The following is a 20,092-nucleotide window of genomic DNA, read 5'->3' as shown; positions in this document are numbered from 1 at the left end:
GAGATTCTTACAAGTGTGTAAATTAATTCTACTTCCACTTCGGTGGCGATCGCCCAGTGAAAGCACCAGGACCGTGGCAGACCGGATCCATCAGGACCCATCAGGATAGGGTTCATACCTGCGAGCGCGGTCCCACTGGTGACACGGTTACGTTCGTGTCACTGCAGCAACAACCTCAATGCAGATCTTTCCATCAGGAGCTGTTTCCTTCCTTAACATCATGGATGGATTACTGACGGAGGGCCGACAGGATCAGGGGTCAAACTGATCAAAAACATCAACCAGACGCATGAAACACTACTAAAACAGGCACAAACGTGCAAAACAACCAAACAAACAACTGTAACACGAGCACAAAGACGTGCAAAGTGACTAAGAGTTGACTTTGAGTTGTGGTGTCTTTAATAATAATAATATTTCTGAGGTTTTACTGCGATGCAGTTCGACAGAGACGTGTTTAATTAGAGGCACAGATGCTTTTAACAACACACACACACACACACACACACACACACACACACACACACACACACACACACACTTCAGTCATGATCTAAAGTCTGACGCCTGCAGCCTCGGGACTCCTCTCCCGTCAGCTGCGGTGAAACGAGGCGTCGTGTGGAGTAAACGCTGAAGGTCGGAGGCGTTTGATCCTCTTTGTTGGCACCGAGTCTTCGTTATCAGCCCGTGGACATCGGGACGTCGTCCAGGAGAGTCGTCCGCCCGAGACAATCCCAGCTGACGGCGTTTAAATGTTTAAATGTACGTTAACGAGGTTCTCTCTCACTGCAGGAGGAGCAGAGTCACGCTGACGGAGCCGCGCAGGTGTCTGGAAGTTGTGGGTGTTTAGTGCGAAGTGAGAAGCTCCTGCAGGCGTTGAATCAATAACGGCGCCGCACGCTAAAGTCAATTAGGCTCACACGAAACGAGCTGGCATTAAGCGGCGCCGCTGTGAAACTAACGGGATTGTTCACGCCGTGATGTGTAAACAGGGCGCTAATGACTTGTTTGATTTTGCGAGGATGGCGTCTGGAATCTTTCTGTAGGAAATTCAATTATCTGAGAGTGAGAGTGGAGGGAGAACGCAGCGAACGCTCGCCTCCTCTCCACCAACACACATCGACCCCCGTTTGGGTTTAAAGCAGATCAGTAAGAGTCTCCGCGTGTTGCATCATGAGTGAACGAGGCGAGGCGTCGCATTAAGCCTCCGCGAAACCACAGGACTTTCTCATCCGTCTCACATCGATCGGCTCCAGGAAGCAGACAGGAAGCAGACAGGAAGCAGACAGGAAGCAGATAGGAAGCAGACAGGAAGCAGACAGGAAGCAGACAGGAAGCTGACAGGAAGCAGACAGGAAGCAGACAGGAAGCCGACAGGAAGTGAAAGGAGGCAGACAGGAAGCCGACAGGAAGCAGACAGGAAGCCGACAGGAAGCAGACAGGAAGCCGACAGGAAGTGAAAGGAGGCAGACAGGAAGCAGACAGGAAGCCGACAGGAAGTGAAAGGAGGCAGACAGGAAGCCGACAGGAAGCAGACAGGAAGCCGACAGGAAGCAGACAGGAAGCAGACAGGAAGCCGACAGGAAACAGACAGGAAGCAGAGAGGAAGCAGAGAGGAAGCAGACAGGAAGTGAAAGGAGACGTGAGTCCAGAAAGTTTGGTGAAGTTTTGCATTTTTTTGCACACACACACACACACACACACACACACACACACACACACACACACACACACACACACACACGCACACACACACGCACATGCACACACACGCACACACACGCACACACACACACACACGCATACACATACACGCACACAAACACACAAACACACAAACAAACACACACACACACACTCACACTCACACACACACACACACACACACACACACGCACGCACACACACACGCATACACATACACAAACACACAAACACACAAACACACAAACACACACACACACACACACACACACACACACACACACACACACACACAGTATGAAAGCAGCTGCACTCAGAAGCTTCAGTTTGACACTTTTATATTTCCTTTAATAGGAAAATAGATTATTATTTATTAGTGTTTCTGTTCAAACGTGATTCACTTCCACTGTGTCTGAGTCTTAGAGAGGAGAGAGACAATATTATGACGTCATATTATAATTTAATGCTCAAGTCGTTTTCCTGCGAACATGTTTTTAAAGTATAGCTCTACAGTTTGTTTACTGGCTCCAACTGTTGCTTCAAAGCAAGTCGAGGTCAAAGGGCAGCGACTTTAAAGCTCCTGTTTGTCACTTTTTACATTTATGAATAATTTTCCATGTGAACGGGTTGTAACGTGCTGTGGGTTAGGAACAACAGGAACTCAGTGACTGATGGAGGAACTCAGTGATCTGGTTTGGCAGAGAGAACAGACTCAGATGAGGAGTCTGGTGTCACTAAAGTGTCGGACTATCAGAATGGTAAAGGTGTCGTTAGCATCTGTTGTTTGTTAGCCTGTTAGCTCGTCCCTGTCAGTGTGTTTTCCGCTCTGAGCCGGAGCGTCCACCTTTCTGTGACGCTGTTGTGTCCGAGTCGTTCGTTAACAGCAGCAGCAGCAGCATTAATAGAGATGTAAACACAGAGAGTGGAGCAGTGGAGCAGCGGAGCGGCTGCAGCTCAGTCTGCACTCTTGGGTGCGTGGGAGCGACGGGGCCCAGAGCAACTCCACACCAAAAATGTCATTTACACCACCCACAGCCGAGTCCCCCTCCTGCCCCCGACTCCAGCTTCATCTCTGTCTCTCTCTCTGTCTCTCTCTCCATCATCCACCTCCATCATCCTCCATCATCATCATCCACCTCCATCCTCCACCTCCATCCTCCTCCATCATCCTCCATCATCATCATCCTCCATCATTCTCCATCATCCTCCACCTCCATCATCATCCTCCATCATCCTCCATCATCATCCACCTCCATCATCCTCCACCTCCATCCTCCACCTCCATCCTCTACCTCCATCATCCACCTCCATCATCCACCTCCATCATCATCCTCTTACTCCATCATCCACCTCCATCATCATCCACCTCCATCATCCACCTCAGGTATTAAATTCCCGGGACATTTGTTTGTTATTAATCTGCCTTGTAACATCTCCATCACTTAAACCATGACGTGACTAAGATGGAGACGTGTTTTCAGTCTCAGTTCACTCAAAGTCGGCGTTGAGCTCTGCTCCAACGATGACCCGCCTTTACTTTCTCTGCTGCTGCACCTTCACGCCCCTCCCCCTCGTGCTTTGTGTTTGGCTGGTAATTGTTTGCCTGTAGGTCTGTTCCCCAGTCACGCCGTTCTCCTCTCCCTCCTCCTCCCTCTGCACCCGCCACTTCCTCCTTAATTAAATAGCTGTATGTTTATTTTAGGGATTAATTTGGAGACAAAACCTGCTCCTTATTAATGGATTGGGTTTTTTTTGTTCCGCTGGCGTGGCCCGGTTCAGCAGGCGTCCGACGGCCCCAGGCGTCCTCGCGGCACAGCGTTCAGGGACGCCCAGGAATAATGTGTCAGAGTGTTAAATTGAGGCTAGAGCTATTGTTCACGGCCGAAGCCATTATCTCCACATTTCCAACCATCATTTTAATACCTAGTCCCATAACTGCTGAATTACCTCTGTCCCGGGTTTCCATTTGATAATCCTGCCATTAATAACCTCCGCAGACTCCGATGCTGCTGCTGCTGCTCATTTGTGCTGTAACACTATTTTGTCCCCGGGTGTTTTAGGGGGGGGTGGGTGAAAACGGCGGTGCACTGACCTTCAACGCGTTCACGCTGAGTTGAGCAGATTAAAACGAAGCAAATTGGGCAGTGATTTTACTGCAGCTATAAGCAGATTGTACTTCAGTGGTCGTAGCAGAGTTTGCTTAATTAAGTCCATTACTCAACACAACGAGAACAGCGGGACGGCCGGACGGAGCTCGGCGTGTCACTGACTGATGTACGTGAAGGATGTGGAGTCTGAGGTCAGAGGGCACCGAGGAGACGAGTGTGAGCTGTTCACCGTGTGTGTGTGTGTGTGTGTGTTCTGCTGCTGTCGGGCGACTTTCAGCGCTCAGCTCACGTCTTCTTCTGCGCCTGGATCGTTTTGATATCTGCCGTCTCTCCTTCTTCTTCTGGTTTGGCAGAGAGAACAGACTCAGATGAGAAGTGTGTTGTCACTAAAGTGTCGGACTAGCAGACGTATCTGAAGGGTAAAAGTATCGTTAGCATCTTGTTTGTTAGCCTGTTAGCTTGTCCCGGTCAGGGCGCCCTCCCACTGTGCGTGCGTCCCGTGCCCCGTGCTTTAGGGTCCTTGTCCCCCCCTCCAGGCCCGTTTGTACTCACACTACCTGGGCCTCGGAGAATGCTTCTTGCTGCCTATACGTCATAACGCCGTAACACGTCACACGCATTGATGACGTCATGGCGATGCGTGGCTTTGTTTCCAGATCTTTCCGTAGACCTCGGAGTTTTTGTGCGTCTTGTCGACTGTTTTTGAATCTTTTCATCGACCAAATCTGCAGTAAACACTCCACCTCCGCATCACACCAACGTGAACCTTTCACCGCCATTGTTTTAAATGTCCGCGCATGGTCCCTCCTTCTTTTTTCTACGTCCCAACAGGCGCACAGGAAATGACCTCAGAGCCGCCGTAGGCCTCGTGCTCGTACACGTGGGCACGCTCGTGCTCGTACACGTGCAAACGTGCTTTACTAAAGCCCACCTCTCCCAAACGGGCCGTGGACGGCAAGCGTGCCGCTCCTAGACGCGGTACGGTTGCACTCACACTGGTCAAAGGAACCAGACTTTCTCAAGCCTGATGTCAGCTGGGATCAGCTCCAGCCCCTGCGACCCTGTTAGGGACAAGCAGCTGAAGATGAATGAATGATGTTTGCTAACCATGCTGCGTTATCTTCTAAGTCGAGACCAGAAAAACAAACCAGAATGAATCCAGCTTTCATTCAGACAAAGACAAAAGCCACAAAAGATCCGCTGAATTCAGCCGTGGGGTCGTAAAACACACACAGGTTACAGTGGACGTTGTGTTTAAATGACAGTGAGATCCCCTCTGTTAGAGTCTGAACACCTTCCCCGCTCTGTAATATTGATTAGTTCTGTTTAACACGTTGGGTAATCGCACACATTGAGTCACTACGGTGAGAAATGATGAGGAACGGATGAAGTGCTCCACAGGTTTGGTGCAGGCGTGTCATCGGAGGTGACGCAGCCTTAATCCAACTGTCTGTTTGTGTTTGCGTTCATTAAAGAAGCAAACTGCAGCTTTATTTATTTAGGACAAACAATGTTTTATTGACTTTTCATGCATGAAGTTAATTTGCCACTTAATCAGTAAAGTTGCGTTAAACGCAGTCGTGCTTTGAATGAGCACAACATGTTTTGTTACGACTCACATTTGATACTCGAGCGACAGAGAAGACGGGAGAGAGACGCGCTGGCAGCTATTAGGGCCGTGTGGGACGAGTGGGTAGAGCACCTTCCTCTCCCCTATAACCCGGGCCCTAATATCACAGTGGATGAAAGGCTGCTGGCATTCAGAGGTCGCTGCCCGTTTAGGCAACACACGCCTTCTTAACCCGCTAAATACGGGATAAAAGTCTGAGCAGTGTGTGATGCAAACACCAGCTGATACAGACGACACGTCCTGTATCAGTGTCAGTATGTGTTTGCTGTGTTTGTTTAACCCGTCATTGTTCACAGACGGACGTGACCCTGATCCCCAGGCAGCTCCGTGTCGCTGCAGGCGCCTTTTTTAAGTTCGATAAATGTTTCTTTTATTAAAATTGAGACTCGTAACATTTGTGTAAACATGCAGGTTTACATTGAAAGCCGGTCAGAGGAGCCCCAGAGAAGAATCAGGGCACAAGGGTCGTGCTCGACTTGGTACATGTCATGCTTCAGTATGAGGAGATAAAGTCATATTATATCAAAATATAAAATATATAATAAGTAAAGAAAAGATCACAGTATAGCTTTTGCTTGAATAGGAAAGTCTTTCTATGCCAGTTAAGGCTCATTTGTAGATAAAACTCAGGAAAAGTCAAAGTGTAAAATGTCCAAAATATAATAAATAAAAAGTCAGAGCAACATATGTCAAAAAAGTCAAAATATGACAAAAGTTAATGTCGGAAAAATGCTTAAATCAGTCGTAGGAAAGCCTTTTTATGCAAGTTATGGCAGAATTTGTTGGAAAAAGTCAAGAAAATTCAAAGACAATGTCGACAAAAGTCAAGAAAAGTCAAAGTGTAGATGTCTAAAATATAAATAATAAAAAGTCAGAGCACAGTATGTCGAAAACAATTCATAGTATTTCACAATAATATAAAAAAGTCAAGTGTAGAACCTTTGCAAAATCTAAAACAAATAAAAAGTCAGAGAACCGTCTGTCGAAAAAGTCAAAATATGACAAAAATTGTCGTGAAAAAGGCTTAAATCAGTCAAAGGAAAGTCTTTCCATGCAAGTTATGGCCTCACTTGTTGTAAAATGTCAGGAAAAGTCAAAGAAAATGTCGAAAAAAGTAAAAAAAAAACGTCATGTGAGAGCAGATCTGAAAACAGCTGCTGGATGAGAATGTTCCTCAGCACAGCTCACGTAAACGTGCACGTGTGACCCTGACCCCCCTGTTCCTCAGCACAGCTCACGTAAACGTGCACGTGTGACCCTGACCCCCCTGTTCCTCAGCACAGCTCACGTAAACGTACACGTGTGACCCTGACTCCCCTGTTCCTCAGCACAGCTCACGTAAACGTACACGTGTGACCCTGACTCCCCTGTTCCTCAGCACAGCTCACGTAAACGTGCACGTGTGACCCTGACAACCCTGTTCCTCAGCACAGCTCACGTAAACGTGCACGTGTGACCCTGACCCCCCTGTTCCTCAGCACAGCTCACGTAAACGTGTGACCCTGACTCCCCTGTTCCTCAGCACAGCTCACGTAAACGTGTGACCCTGACTCCCCTGTTCCTCAGCACAGCTCACGTAAACGTACACGTGTGTCCCTGACTCCCCTGTTCCTCAGCACAGCTCACGTGCACGTGTGACCCTGACTCCCCTGTTCCTCAGCACAGCTCACGTAAACGTACACGTGTGACCCTGACCCCCCTGTTCCTCAGCACAACTCACGTGCACGTGTGACCCTGACCCCCCTGTTCCTCAGCACAGCTCACGTACATGTGTGACCCTGACCCCCCTGTTCCTCAGCACAGCTCACGTAAACGTACACGTGTGACCCTGACTCCCCTGTTCCTCAGCACAGGTCACGTAAACGTGCACGTGTGATCCTGACCCCCCTGTTCCTCAGCACAGCTCACGTAAACGTACACGTGTGACCCTGACTCCCCTGTTCCTCAGCACAGCTCACGTAAACGTGTGACCCTGACCCCCCTGTTCCTCAGCACAGCTCACGTAAACGTACACGTGTGACCCTGACCCCCCTGTTCCTCAGCACAGCTCACGTAAACGTACACGTGTGACCCTGACTCCCCTGTTCCTCAGCACAGCTCACGTACACGTGTGACCCTGACCCCCCTGTTCCTCAGCACAGCTCATGTACACGTACACGTGTGACCCTGACCCCCCTGTTTCTAGCACAGCTCACGTAAACGTACACGTGTGACCCTGACTCCCCTGTTCCTCAGCACAGCTCACGTAAACGTGTGACCCTGACCCCCCTGTTCCTCAGCACAGCTCACGTAAACGTGCACGTGTGACCCTGACCCCCCTGTTCCTCAGCACAGCTCACGTAAACGTGCACGTGTGACCCTGACCCCCCTGTTCCTCAGCACAGCTCACGTAAACGTACACGTGTGACCCTGACTCCCCTGTTCCTCAGCACAGCTCATGTACACGTACACGTGTGACCCTGACCCCCCTGTTCCTCAGCACAGCTCACGTAAACGTACACGTGTGACCCTCACTCCCCTGTTCCTCAGCACAGCTCACGTAAACGTGCACGTGTGACCCTGACCCCCCTGTTCCTCAGCACAGCTCACGTAAACGTGCACGTGTGACCCTGACTCCCCTGTTCCTCAGCACAGCTCACGTAAACGTACACGTGTGACCCTGACCCCCCTGTTCCTCAGCACAGCTCACGTAAACGTACACGTGTGACCCTGACCCCCCTGTTCCTCAGCACAGCTCTCGTAAACGTGCACGTGTGACCCTGACTCCCCTGTTCCTCAGCACAGCTCACGTACACGTACACGTGTGACCCTGACCCCCCTGTTCCTCAGCACAGCTCACGTAAACGTGCACGTGTGACCCTGACTCCCCTGTTCCTCAGCACAGCTCACGTAAACGCACACGTGTGACCCTGACCCCCCTGTTCCTCAGCACAGCTCACGTAAACGTGCACGTGTGACCCTGACCCCCCTGTTCCTCAGCACAGCTCACGTAAACGTACACGTGTGACCCTGACCCCCCTGTTCCTCAGCACAGCTCTCGTAAACGTGCACGTGTGACCCTGACCCCCCTGTTCCTCAGCACAGCTCACGTAAACGTACACGTGTGACCCTGACTCCCCTGTTCCTCAGCACAGCTCACGTAAACGTGTGACCCTGACCCCCCTGTTCCTCAGCACAGCTCACGTAAACGTGCACGTGTGACCCTGACCCCCCTGTTCCTCAGCACAGCTCACGTAAACGTGCACGTGTGACCCTCACTCCCCTGTTCCTCAGCACAGCTCACGTAAACGTGCACGTGTGACCCTGACCCCCCTGTTCCTCAGCACAGCTCACGTAAACGTGCACGTGTGACCCTGACCCCCCTGTTCCTCAGCACAGCTCACGTAAACGTGCACGTGTGACCCTGACTCCCCTGTTCCTCAGCACAGCTCACGTGCACGTGTGAACCTGACCCCCCTGTTCCTCAGCACAGCTCACGTACACGTGTGACCCTGACCCCCCTGTTCCTCAGCACAGCTCACGTAAACGTGCACGTGTGACCCTGACTCCCCTGTTCCTCAGCACAGCTCACGTAAACGTACACGTGTGACCCTGACCCCCCTGTTCCTCAGCACAGCTCACGTAAACGTGCACGTGTGACCCTGACCCCCCTGTTCCTCAGCACAGCTCTCGTAAACGTGCACGTGTGACCCTGACTCCCCTGTTCCTCAGCACAGCTCACGTAAACGTACACGTGTGACCCTGACCCCCCTGTTCCTCAGCACAGCTCACGTAAACGTACACGTGTGACCCTGACCCCCCTGTTCCTCAGCACAGCTCACGTAAACGTACACGTGTGACCCTGACTCCCCTGTTCCTCAGCACAGCTCACGTAAACGTACACGTGTGACCCTGACCCCCCTGTTCCTCAGCACAGCTCACGTAAACGTACACGTGTGACCCTGACCCCCCTGTTCCTCAGCACAGCTCACGTAAACGTACACGTGTGACCCTGACCCCCCTGTTCCTCAGCACAGCTCACGTAAACGTACACGTGTGACCCTGACTCCCCTGTTCCTCAGCACAGCTCACGTAAACGTACACGTGTGACCCTGACTCCCCTGTTCCTCAGCACAGCTCACGTACACGTGTGACCCTGACCCCCCTGTTCACCTCCTCTCTCTTCAGGATCCTGGAGCTGCAGGAGAAAGGCGACCTGGACATCATGAAGCAGAAGTGGTGGCCTCGCACCGGCCGCTGCGACCTCAACAGCCACGCCAGCGCCCACCCCGACGGCCGCTCCCTCAAGCTGCACAGCTTCGCCGGCGTCTTCTGCATCCTGGCCGCGGGGCTGCTGCTCGCCTGCCTGGTGGCCGGGCTGGAGGCTTGGTGGAACAGCAACCGCTGCCGCCAGGAGCAGCCCAAAGAGGTGACCGAGCACAGGGTCCGGCGGACGGGCCAGCAGGGGGAAGACACTGCCACACTCTACTTTAAGGATCCCGCCACAGACGCGAGCCCCGACTTAGTGGAGCTCCAGTACACCCAGCTGTAGAGGAGGGAGGGCTAGGACAGGAGAGTTAGTGTGGAGCTGGGGGACGGAGAGGACAGAGTAGGGAGATGTGCTCTGTGCCACCTCAGCCCGGGTCACTGATTGAAATCAAATTTGGTCTCTTATTATTACCCCTCCTCCATTTTTTCTTTTCTCCGCCCATCGCTCCCCCCACCCGCCTCGTCCTAAACTTACACACACATCTGTTTCTGTATGCTCTCAAACCCACGCACACCCACGCACAGCACGCCGCACACTGGACCATCGCCTTTACTAACACGCCCATGACAGCACCAGCTCCATCCACTCGGGAATGTGTTTGGTTTGATGCGTACGCTCGAGGCCTGAGGCGGCGAATCAGCCCAGCGAGGCAGGATCGGGCTGTTAGCGTGTCCTGCATGTTTCCCTGCACACACCCCCCCCCCCTGCCTCGCACACCCGCAGACTTTAATGAGTCGTCCCCGCAGCGCCGGCTTTGAAACCGTTCACACACTCGGAATTGAATTATTGTTATAAAGTCGCTTTCTGCCGTGAGGCTTTGGTGGTTTCCTGCACCTGAGGGACGTGAGGAGAGATTAGGATCAGCAAGAGAGCGACGACACAGCGAGCGATGACACAGCGATCGATGACACAGATACACTTTCTTTACAGTGTGAAATACTGAGGAGACACGAGCCTCACCTTTGCACGCGGCTCACCTTGGGTTTGAACATCAGCGGGGACGTTAGCGTCTGTTCTGGCCGTTAGATACTCGAGCTTCACTAAGTGCCTATTGAACAAAAAGCTCTTTTTAATGAAACGAAGCCGCTGGAGCAGCTGAGCTGAGCGTTCACTGTGAAGCAGTTAAACAAACATTAGCGCTCTCTGATCAATGAGAGCATCTGATAATAAATGTGTGTCGAGTGCAGATGAACATCAACGCTTTAGACACCGAACCCGTGTGTGAACGGTGTCGTGTTGTGTCCCAGTGCCAAACTATAAACTCCAAACACGCTCTTCAGCATTTACACAGGAAACATGAAGTACCTTTTAAATACCTGCTGCTATTGGAGAACTTTTATTTTGAAATTCTCCCAAGTTTAAACTTCCTCCGTCTCCTTTTTGAACATGTAGCACATTTAGTTTGTGTTTGTAACAAATGCGTTCACAAAGGTTTAACGTTCAGTTCATTTTATTGTGTTTTTATCTTTTTACGTTGCTGTAAAAATATAAAATACACAAATTAGAGCGAGAATGAAAGAAAGATTGCAATATTTCAAGGATAAAGTCACAATAGAATAAGCTGCCGTTCAATTATACGGCTCTCAGCAGGAAACAGGTGGATTGTTACTCCGGGTCTGGAATGAGTCCTGACCCCAAGTGAAGGAGTTCAAGGACCTCGGGATCTGGTTCACGGGTGAGGGGACGATGGAGCGTGAGTTTGGCCGGAGAATCGGAGCAGCGGGGGCGGAGCTGCAGTCGCTCTACCGCACCGCTGTGACGAACAGAGAGCTGAGGAAGACAAAGCTCTGGATCTACCCTCAGTCCTGGTTCCTACCCTCACCTGTGGTCCTGAAAGCTGGGTCAGGATCCAAAGAACCAGGTCCAGGTCAGGACCCAAAGAACCAGGTCCAGGTCCAAGCGTGTGAAGTGTGTTTCCTCAGGAGGGGGTCTGGAGTCTCCCTTAGAGAGAGGGGGAGAAGTTCAGCATCCGTGAGGAACTCGGAGTAGAGCCGCTGCTCCTTTGCGTTGAAAGGAGCCAGTTGAGGTGGTTCAGGATCATCTGGTAAGGATGAACCCTGGGCGCCTCCCTAGGGAGGTGTTCCAGGCACGTCCAGCTGGGAGGAGGCCTCGGGGAAGACCCAGGACCAGGTGGAGAGATTAGATCTCCACACTGGCCTGGGAACGCCTCAGGATCCCCCAGTTAGAGCTGGTTAATGTGAAAGAAACCAACGCTGATTGGTTTGATCGCTGGAAAACTGTCACACGTTACCAGACTGATCTAAGAGTAAAACACAACGCAGCTCAGAGATCAGGATGACCTTGGGGGGGCTACGTCCTCCAACCTTTTGTCTGAAACTTGGCACATTCCCGTCAGCTTGGAAGCTTAACACCAGAGCAAACAGGGAGGTTCATGTAATGTTATCAAGCAGCATCAGTCGGTGGTCTGTGAGCAGCGAGCACGCTAACGATGTCAAATCAGACACGAGTCCATAAATCAAGTACAAAGAATCCAGCTCTCCTCTCTGGGAACCATCACCTTATCATGGTGGAGAGGTTTGTGTGTCCCTGGGAACGCCTCAGGATCCCCCAGTTAGAGCTGGTTAATGTGGCCCGGGAAAGGGAAGTTTGGGGTCCCCTGCTGGAGCTGCTGTGCCCACAACCCGACCCCGGATAAGACGCTGAAGATGACATGAGAATGCAGCTCTGTGCCCACTTAATGATTCAATTCACACAAACTTCAGCACAGTTTACAGTGTCCAATATTTAAGTCATCTGGCTCACGGCCGGTAAAATATACGCCTAAAAAATAACGTTTAACGAGGAGGCAGCGCCGTCGCTTCTGCCCAAACCTGCCACGCACACAAAGTGTTGCACAGGCAAGGTTTGCACCTCAGACGGTAACACAACGAATCTTTCCAACCCCCTAAAGAGACGGCATCCTATAGAGTCTGCTGAGAGGAGACCGGCCACAACGCAGCCGGGCTTTAGAGCCTCTTAGGGCTGTGGGACACACTTTGGTTAAACTAGGGAAAATAGATCAAACCGTGGTTTTACTGCAACACTATAAAGTCTGGAACTGGGACACAAGCTCAACATTTGCTTCTCCGTGCCGCTCGTTAAGGCTCCACATCTCTACCTCCACACACCGACACGCACCTCCTGTGCCAAACACCACACACTCAAGTCAGGAGTTCAGCTCTGTGTCGTTAGTGACGCCGTGGAAGCGCAGTGGAAGCGCCGTGGATCCCTAAACTAAAGTGTGAGCAGACAGTATCCGTTGGGTGTGTCGCCCTTTAGCAATAAGAGTTGTCTCATCCCAGTCCAACAGCAGCCTGCTACTTTCACTGTGTCACGTCTTATTGCAAATTATATGTCAATGTGGACGCCCGTGTTCTCTATCCCCTGTCCTTCTCTCCATCTATCCCTTTTTTTGGTTCTTTTTCATTTACACTTGACTGTCTATGATCTCGTGCAGGTTACTAAGGATTACAGACTGGCAAGGGTTTCTGGTCCATTGACATATAATGACATTACAACTGCTTCATCGGAGGGGAGGAGGGACATTTGGACAGACAGAGAGAGAGGCTGGGATGAAGCAGAAGCTATTGATACAGGTCAGACTAGACCTCTATACAACTATCAAACATAAAAACAACAACAACAAAAACACATCTGTGCCATCGCCAAGGTTTCCTCCAACTGTAAATCTGCAGCCGAGCCGAAACCAGAGTTCTGGAAATAAATCCCTCCATAAATAAACTTTGCATTCAACGCACTTTAATCGGGAATGAGTCGATTAACTCCGCGAAAGCTTTGCAACTAATGTCGTCTGTTGTTTTTCATGCATGTAATTCTAATTTTTAGATGTAATCCACTTAAAAAAGTCACATTTCTTCCTATTTCTGTACTTTAACGCAACGGTTCTTTCATCGTCTTTGAAATTGTTTACTCTAATTGAAAATCTGTTGCACGTTTTTTGTGTTTTTCATACAATTTAACATCAAAACTACAGAAAATATTCAAACTTTTTAACAGATGTGAAGAACCAGTTCCCAAAGAAGAGTTTTTGTCTTAAAAACGAAGCTAAAATCAGACGTTTTTAACACCTGGCAGCTCGTTTTATTCCCCGTTAATTAAACCAATAAAGATAATTATCAATGTCCGTATCAGAAAATCAGACAGGAACTTGTTTCCAGAACCAGACGTTTCAGCTCGACACCAAAACTTCCCCAAATGAATTTGGTTCAAGGTGTGAAAACAGACTTAATCACTCTTAATTACAATTGATTTGGCTCCTGTTCTTTGCAGACGACATGATAATTAAAGTGGTAATTGGTGCCTGGCGTTGGCTGCTCTACCTCTAACCCCGCACCACCCCGTCATTAGAAACCCTTCTGGTTGTATAGTGCCTGTCTCTTTGTCCTTGCTTTGTTTCAGTTGGTCATCTTTAACTGTGTGGACACATTTCATAAGGGCTGGCCTCACTTTTACATGTTCTGGACGTGTTGAACACAACAAATAACGATGACACTGTGATTGGAAATGACGAGGGAGCCTTAAAACGAGCTCAGTGCCTTTTATACACAACTCAATATTACTCCTACTGAACACGATCAATTACTGGTGCCTGAATATTCAGAGGAATCTAAGAGCCTACTCACACTGTCCTTCTGGCCGCGGCCAAAACCGTTTTTTCAGCTAAAGCCTAGTACCTTTAAGCAGTGTGAGTGCACCCGCTCCGCGCATAACTGCGGCCAGCGGGTCGTCCACGGCCCGCTTGAAAGAGGTGGGCTTTAGCGGAGCCGTTTGCACATGTACGAGCACGAGCACGAGCCCTACGGCAGTTGCGTTACGTGCGCCTGTTCGGACATGTAAATAGAAGGAGGGACCATGCTCGGACATTTAACAACAACAACAATGGCGGTGAAAGGTTCACGTTGGTGTGATGCGGAGGTGGAGTGTTTACTGCAGATTTGGTCGATGAAAAGATTCAAAAACAGTCGACAAGACGCACAAAAACTCCGAGGTCTACGGAAAGATCTGGAAACAAAGCCACGCATCGCCATGACGTCATCAATGCGTGTGACGTGTTACGGCGTGATGACGTATAGGCAGCAAGAAGCATTCTCCGAGGCCCAGGCAGTGTGAGTACAAACGGGGCTGGGGCGCGGGGGGGGGAGGGTGGGGGGACACGTACCCTAAAGCCCGGGTCGCGGTGTGGAAGGACAGTGTGAGTACGCCCTAAATGTTACGGGACTTGGAGACCAGTTTTGTTGTCCTCTTGTTGCCTAAACTTCGCGCACCGCTCGCCTTTTCAACAATTTAACTTCATATTTCCTTAGATCCTACGTGCCTGTTGATGATACGTCCACTGTTGTTACTGAGTGAATATCAGACGGCAGCTTTTGTTGCAGCTTTGGACCAGAAAGGTTCAGTCGACATATCATTAATGTCTATTAATTAAGGCTTAAGTGAAATAAAACAGGTTGGTTAAGTCTCCTTGCTTCTCCTTACCTTCGACTTATTTCGATTTTACACTTAAAGAATTCATTAAATTATAAAAGTATGGCACAAAACACCTTAGCATCAGTAAAAGGAAGGTTCCTCTGAGTCCATCTTAGCTGCAAAATGGAGTTTGGTCGAGTGTTTCTGACTTTAAACATTAGATTTGACTGGAAAATGAAATAAAATTATAGCAGAGTTGATATTTACGCGTGTCTGCCTATCAGCAAGGATGTTGTCGTCCATCGGTATGCAGCCCCAAAACAGTGACCGTTATTAGATCAGAGTATAAACGAGGCTTTAAAGTGTGCTCGTGCTCGTACACGTGCGCACGCTCGTGCTCGTACACGTGCAAACGTGCTTTACTAAAGCCCACCTCTCCCAAACGGGCCGTGGACGGCAAGCGTGCCGCTCCTAGACGTGGTACGGTTGCACTCACACTGGTCAAAGGAACCAGACTTTACCTGTAAAACCTGTTTGTGCACGGTACGGAGGCACAGTGTGAGTGCGCCCTCAGTTAAACACCACTTAACCATAAAAGGGGCTTCAAACATGAACGTGTGAACCGACCACCGTCATGTCGAAGGCTGAGGGTTTAGACGTTTCCACTTGAATCCAAAATGAACCCGAAACAAACAGAAACTGTTCTTATCACACTTGAGCACAACCCACTTAACAGTCGCTGTATTTGCTGAGTCGCAGGAGGGCGAGTGATTGAAACCCCCCCCCCCCCACCTCCCGCTGGCAGCACTCATTAAAAGCGCTGTTTGTTTTCCAAATTAACGAAGGCTTTCAGACGCCTGTGATTTTCTTCCTGTGCACTTACATCACCAGTCTGTCTTTAACGACCAGCTGAGGTTTAATCCCAGGCACTCATTTGTTTATTTACGCTAGCCGCCGGTTTGACACCGCTGAAAACAGATTTTAATGAGATGCCAGTCCTGGAACAATAAACTGAACGGAGATGTTTTAATTGGCTTCGAGAGGCTCTTTGAGACGGAGGAGGGTTCATTCAAACCTGCTCAGGCCTCGTAGAGGAGCACGCTGTGTGTTTACGTGTTCCTGTGCGGTTTGAACAAAGACAGAGTTCATCCTCCGCAGTGGATCAAGATGCACTCGGACTTTGAGGTTTCCTCGAGTGTGTTTTCACGAACCTGCTGCTATTACACGCTGTTTCACAGGAAGTGCTCTCCACCCGTCTACCTCAACACAAACACATCCTCATCCTGAGGGCAAACCTTTTGTCTGCCTCTCGTCCGCCTTTCAGAGACAAAGCGCTGCTCGTTTGATTTCTATTGACCCCTTTGTTAGCTGCTCTCCTGCTAATCAGGGCTGAAGCTGCAGCAGAGGCCACGTCTTTGTGAAGGGACCCGACTCAGTTATGTTCATGTTTATGGCGTTTCATGCTAATGATCTTTCAAATTGGCTCGAAGTCTAGTGCACTTCCCGGGGCCGTGGTTGGACCGAAACCATCTATGACCACACACGACGCAGAACTTGAAGCTTGTTAATGTGCCGTGGACTTGACGTTTGAAGCAAATTGTGTTCTAATCAGTTCGATGTAGTTAATCTTGTTGGAGCGTAACGCTGCCGTGCATGAAGAGAGAAAAGACAAGACGCGTTTAAACAGTTGTGCCGCACAGCTTCAGCGGCGACATAACTAACGACATCTCCGACATAACAAACGATATAACGGACGATATAACAAACGTTATAACGGACGACATAGCGGACGACATAGCGGACGATATAACGGACAAGATAAACGATATAACATACGACATAACGGACGACATAGCGGACGACATATCGGAAGACATACCGGACGACATATCGGACGACATAACGGACGACATATCGGACGACATATCGGACGACATAACGGACGACATAACGGACGACATATCGGAAGACATAACGGACAACATATCGGACGACATAACCGACGACATATCGGAAGACATATCGGAAGACATATCGGACGACATATCGGACGACATAACGGACAAGATAAACGATATAATGGACGATATAACGGACGACACAACAAAGGATACAACGGACGATATAACGGACGAAATAAACAACATAACGGACGACATAACAGACAAGATAACGTACGAGATAATGTACGACATAACAAACGATATAATGGACGACATAACTGACGATATACAGGAAGATCCAATGGAGGCATTCGTTGCGGATGAACTACGTCACCTGACTTCCAGAGTACTTGCTCTGAACGTGTGATATTAACGTTTATGAGGCTGTTAAGTCCGACCGAGCACGCTTTCTCTTTGCTCCGTCAGACAAAACAAACAACGACCGAAGTGAACCTTTTACAATCTGCGACTGTTTCACGACTGTTGCATTATGGACACGTGACGCTTGGACCAGGAAATAGTACTTTGAAAGGGAGTTACGTCACGACTTAGCGGTCGGATAATTTCACACTAGAGGCTGACGAAAGCGCGGAACGTCACAGACAGATGGAGCCCAAAAAACCCTTAAATATCAACGTTTCTTTCTGGCGACCAGGCTGAACCGACTCTTACGTTCACAATTTAACTAAAACAAATATAAACCTGAAGGATTTATTACAAAAACGACATAACCGAGAGGTTTAATGGGCGCCAGGGTGGAGGGTTTAAAAACTGGTGCTGAAAACACGACAACAGAACTGAATACGTGTGTGTCTTTAATGAGTGTGTCATGTGCCGTGTTCTGAATATCACTTGTGTCACTGTGACGACTTACTGTGACTAATATCATTGTGCCTTTGAGTTGAAGTGAATCCAATGCTGGAGCCAAGCCATGCTGCGTTCAGGGACACCCGCTGACTTTGTTGTAAAGTGTTCACAGGGCTGAAAACACGCACAGAGACGTGAGGAGAATCCCCGTTCAGAACGGAGCCTCGCTCTATATGCGAGTCACACCTCCCGTCGCTGTCTTTACACCTCGTCCTCTACCTTTCCCGTAACCCAGAGTTCTGACGCACACCTGGGGTTCAACAGGGAAACACTCAAGTCTCTATTAATGCCTAACAAGTATGCATGGCTGCAGTCAGCAGGAGATGCAGCGTCAGCCAATGTTTTGATTAAATTGATGTGATAGCGAACAGATTTCCTAATCCTGCTGCACACAGTGTGTGGGCTCCAAGGGCAGCGCGGAGGAACACAACGCAGAGGGCAAGAAAGCAACTGATCCTTAAATAAATGCAGAGCAAAAAGTATTCAACTAAACATTTGGATTCCTGACTGTAAATAAACACGGATAACGCGTCTTCACTTCATCCCACTGCACAAAAGTGAAGCCAAAAACCTCCAGAACACGGGCGCCGCCATGTTGTAATTCTGCAACCGGCATCAAAGTCACAGCCTGACCCATCACAAGTCAATCACAGCTGTCAATCGTGACGTTTCACCGTGTTTTTACAGCATCAAGTAATTCTGTCTGACGTCAGATTATCGTCCGGGGGTAACGGCGAATATTTCCCCAGTGTAGCCGGAGCAAATCTGAGCAGCGGGCGATAACGTTTGAGTGTTTCCATGAACGTATATTAATGTGCATTTTGATTGGAGGTTAGAAAAGCTGAATGGAAACAGCAACATTCAATAAAGCTTCCTTAAATGTGCGTAAAAGTTTTGGAGGTGGAGTAAATGTGAAGTGGAAGCAGCGATTTCAGCCGCGTTTAGCGTGCAGCACCACCCTCTGACGAAGCTACGCAGCCGAGTTTATTTGCTCCGAACCAGCTGAAACAAACGTAATTCACATTTATATTGTTGCCAAATCTAAAAAAAAAGGAAGTACCGTATTCTCCGCACTCTAAGTTGCACCTAAAAACCTTCAAATGTCTCCAAAGCCGACAGTGCTCCTTATAACCCGGTGCTCCTTATATACGGACCAATATTGAGCCACGACAGGTCTCCAACTACGGTGAGCAGCCGCCGACTCTATTTTCCCCCGTAGAAGAAGTAACGCGCGGTGCATGTTGAGATATACGACTGCGTGAAGCGTGCCGTTTCATTTCCATGTTTGTGTTTGTGTAAAGAGCCCAAAATGGCTCCTGTTAAGAGACACGCTTACGACGCAGAGTTTACACTCAAGGCCATTAGTCACGCAGCAGAACACGGGAATAGAGCCGCAGCCAGAGAGTTGAACATGAACCAATCAATGGTGCTGAAGTGGAGGAAGCAACAAGACGACCTCCCCTGACTGTTGTGTTGACGTTCCCTTTAGCGCAGCTCCATCTAATGGATGCAGAACGTAACCCCAGCCTCCACTGTAGCGTCTGTTCTATGCGCCTTATAATGTGGTGCTCCTGATAGTGCGGATAATACGGTACTTGAAATACGCTTGGACACACAGCTGCGGTTTATGGTTTGGTTCGTGTCTCGAGGTTTAGGACGGTCCAGATCTTGTGACGGTCCAGATCGTGCGTCTTTATAATGTGGTGACCTTATAGTGCGTAAACTACGGTTCTTAAAATTCGCCTGGACACACAGCTACGGTTTAGGGTCCGAATGAAAATCAAAATCTCGGTCATACGCAGAATCTGTTTGTAGAGGAGGAACAGGAACATCTGGAACAAAAATCATCAGGCTGATAAAACCGTATCTGGGAAATATCTGCTCTGATTTTTGAGTTTGCTTCGCGTCCCGAGGTTCAGGACGGTCCAGATCTTGTGACCTTCCAGATCTTGTGACGGTCCAGATCTTGTGACGGTCCAGATCTTGTGACGGTCCAGATCTTGTGAAGGTCCAGATCTTGTGACGGTCCAGATCTTGTGATGGTCCAGATCTTGTGACGGTCCAGATCTTGTGACGATCCAGTTCTTGTGACGGTCCAGATCTTCTGATTGTCCAGATCTTGTGACGGTCCAGATCTTGTGACCTTCCAGATCTTCTGACGGTC

The 20,092-nt window shown here is 49.4% G+C and overlaps 1 protein-coding gene across 1 annotated transcript in view; it reads left to right on the top strand.

Moving 5' to 3' along the window:
• LOC310961353 (glutamate receptor ionotropic, delta-1-like) overlaps positions 1–20,092 on the top strand; it is a gene marked incomplete at both ends in the record, with an annotated part of 570,081 nt that overhangs the window by 548,855 nt on the left and 1,134 nt on the right. Inside the window, one exon of the mRNA XM_083933383.1 lies at positions 9,610–9,850. Coding sequence (XP_083789509.1) covers positions 9,610–9,850 — 241 coding nt within the window. The remainder of the gene's footprint in view (positions 1–9,609; positions 9,851–20,092) is intronic.

The sequence above is a fragment of the Echiichthys vipera genome (assembly GCF_963691815.1).
Source record: "Echiichthys vipera genome assembly, chromosome: 18".
Classification (NCBI taxonomy): Eukaryota; Metazoa; Chordata; class Actinopteri; order Perciformes; family Trachinidae; genus Echiichthys; species Echiichthys vipera.
The sequence above is the reverse complement of the archived record's forward strand: the minus strand, read 5'-3'. Positions and strand labels throughout refer to the sequence as shown.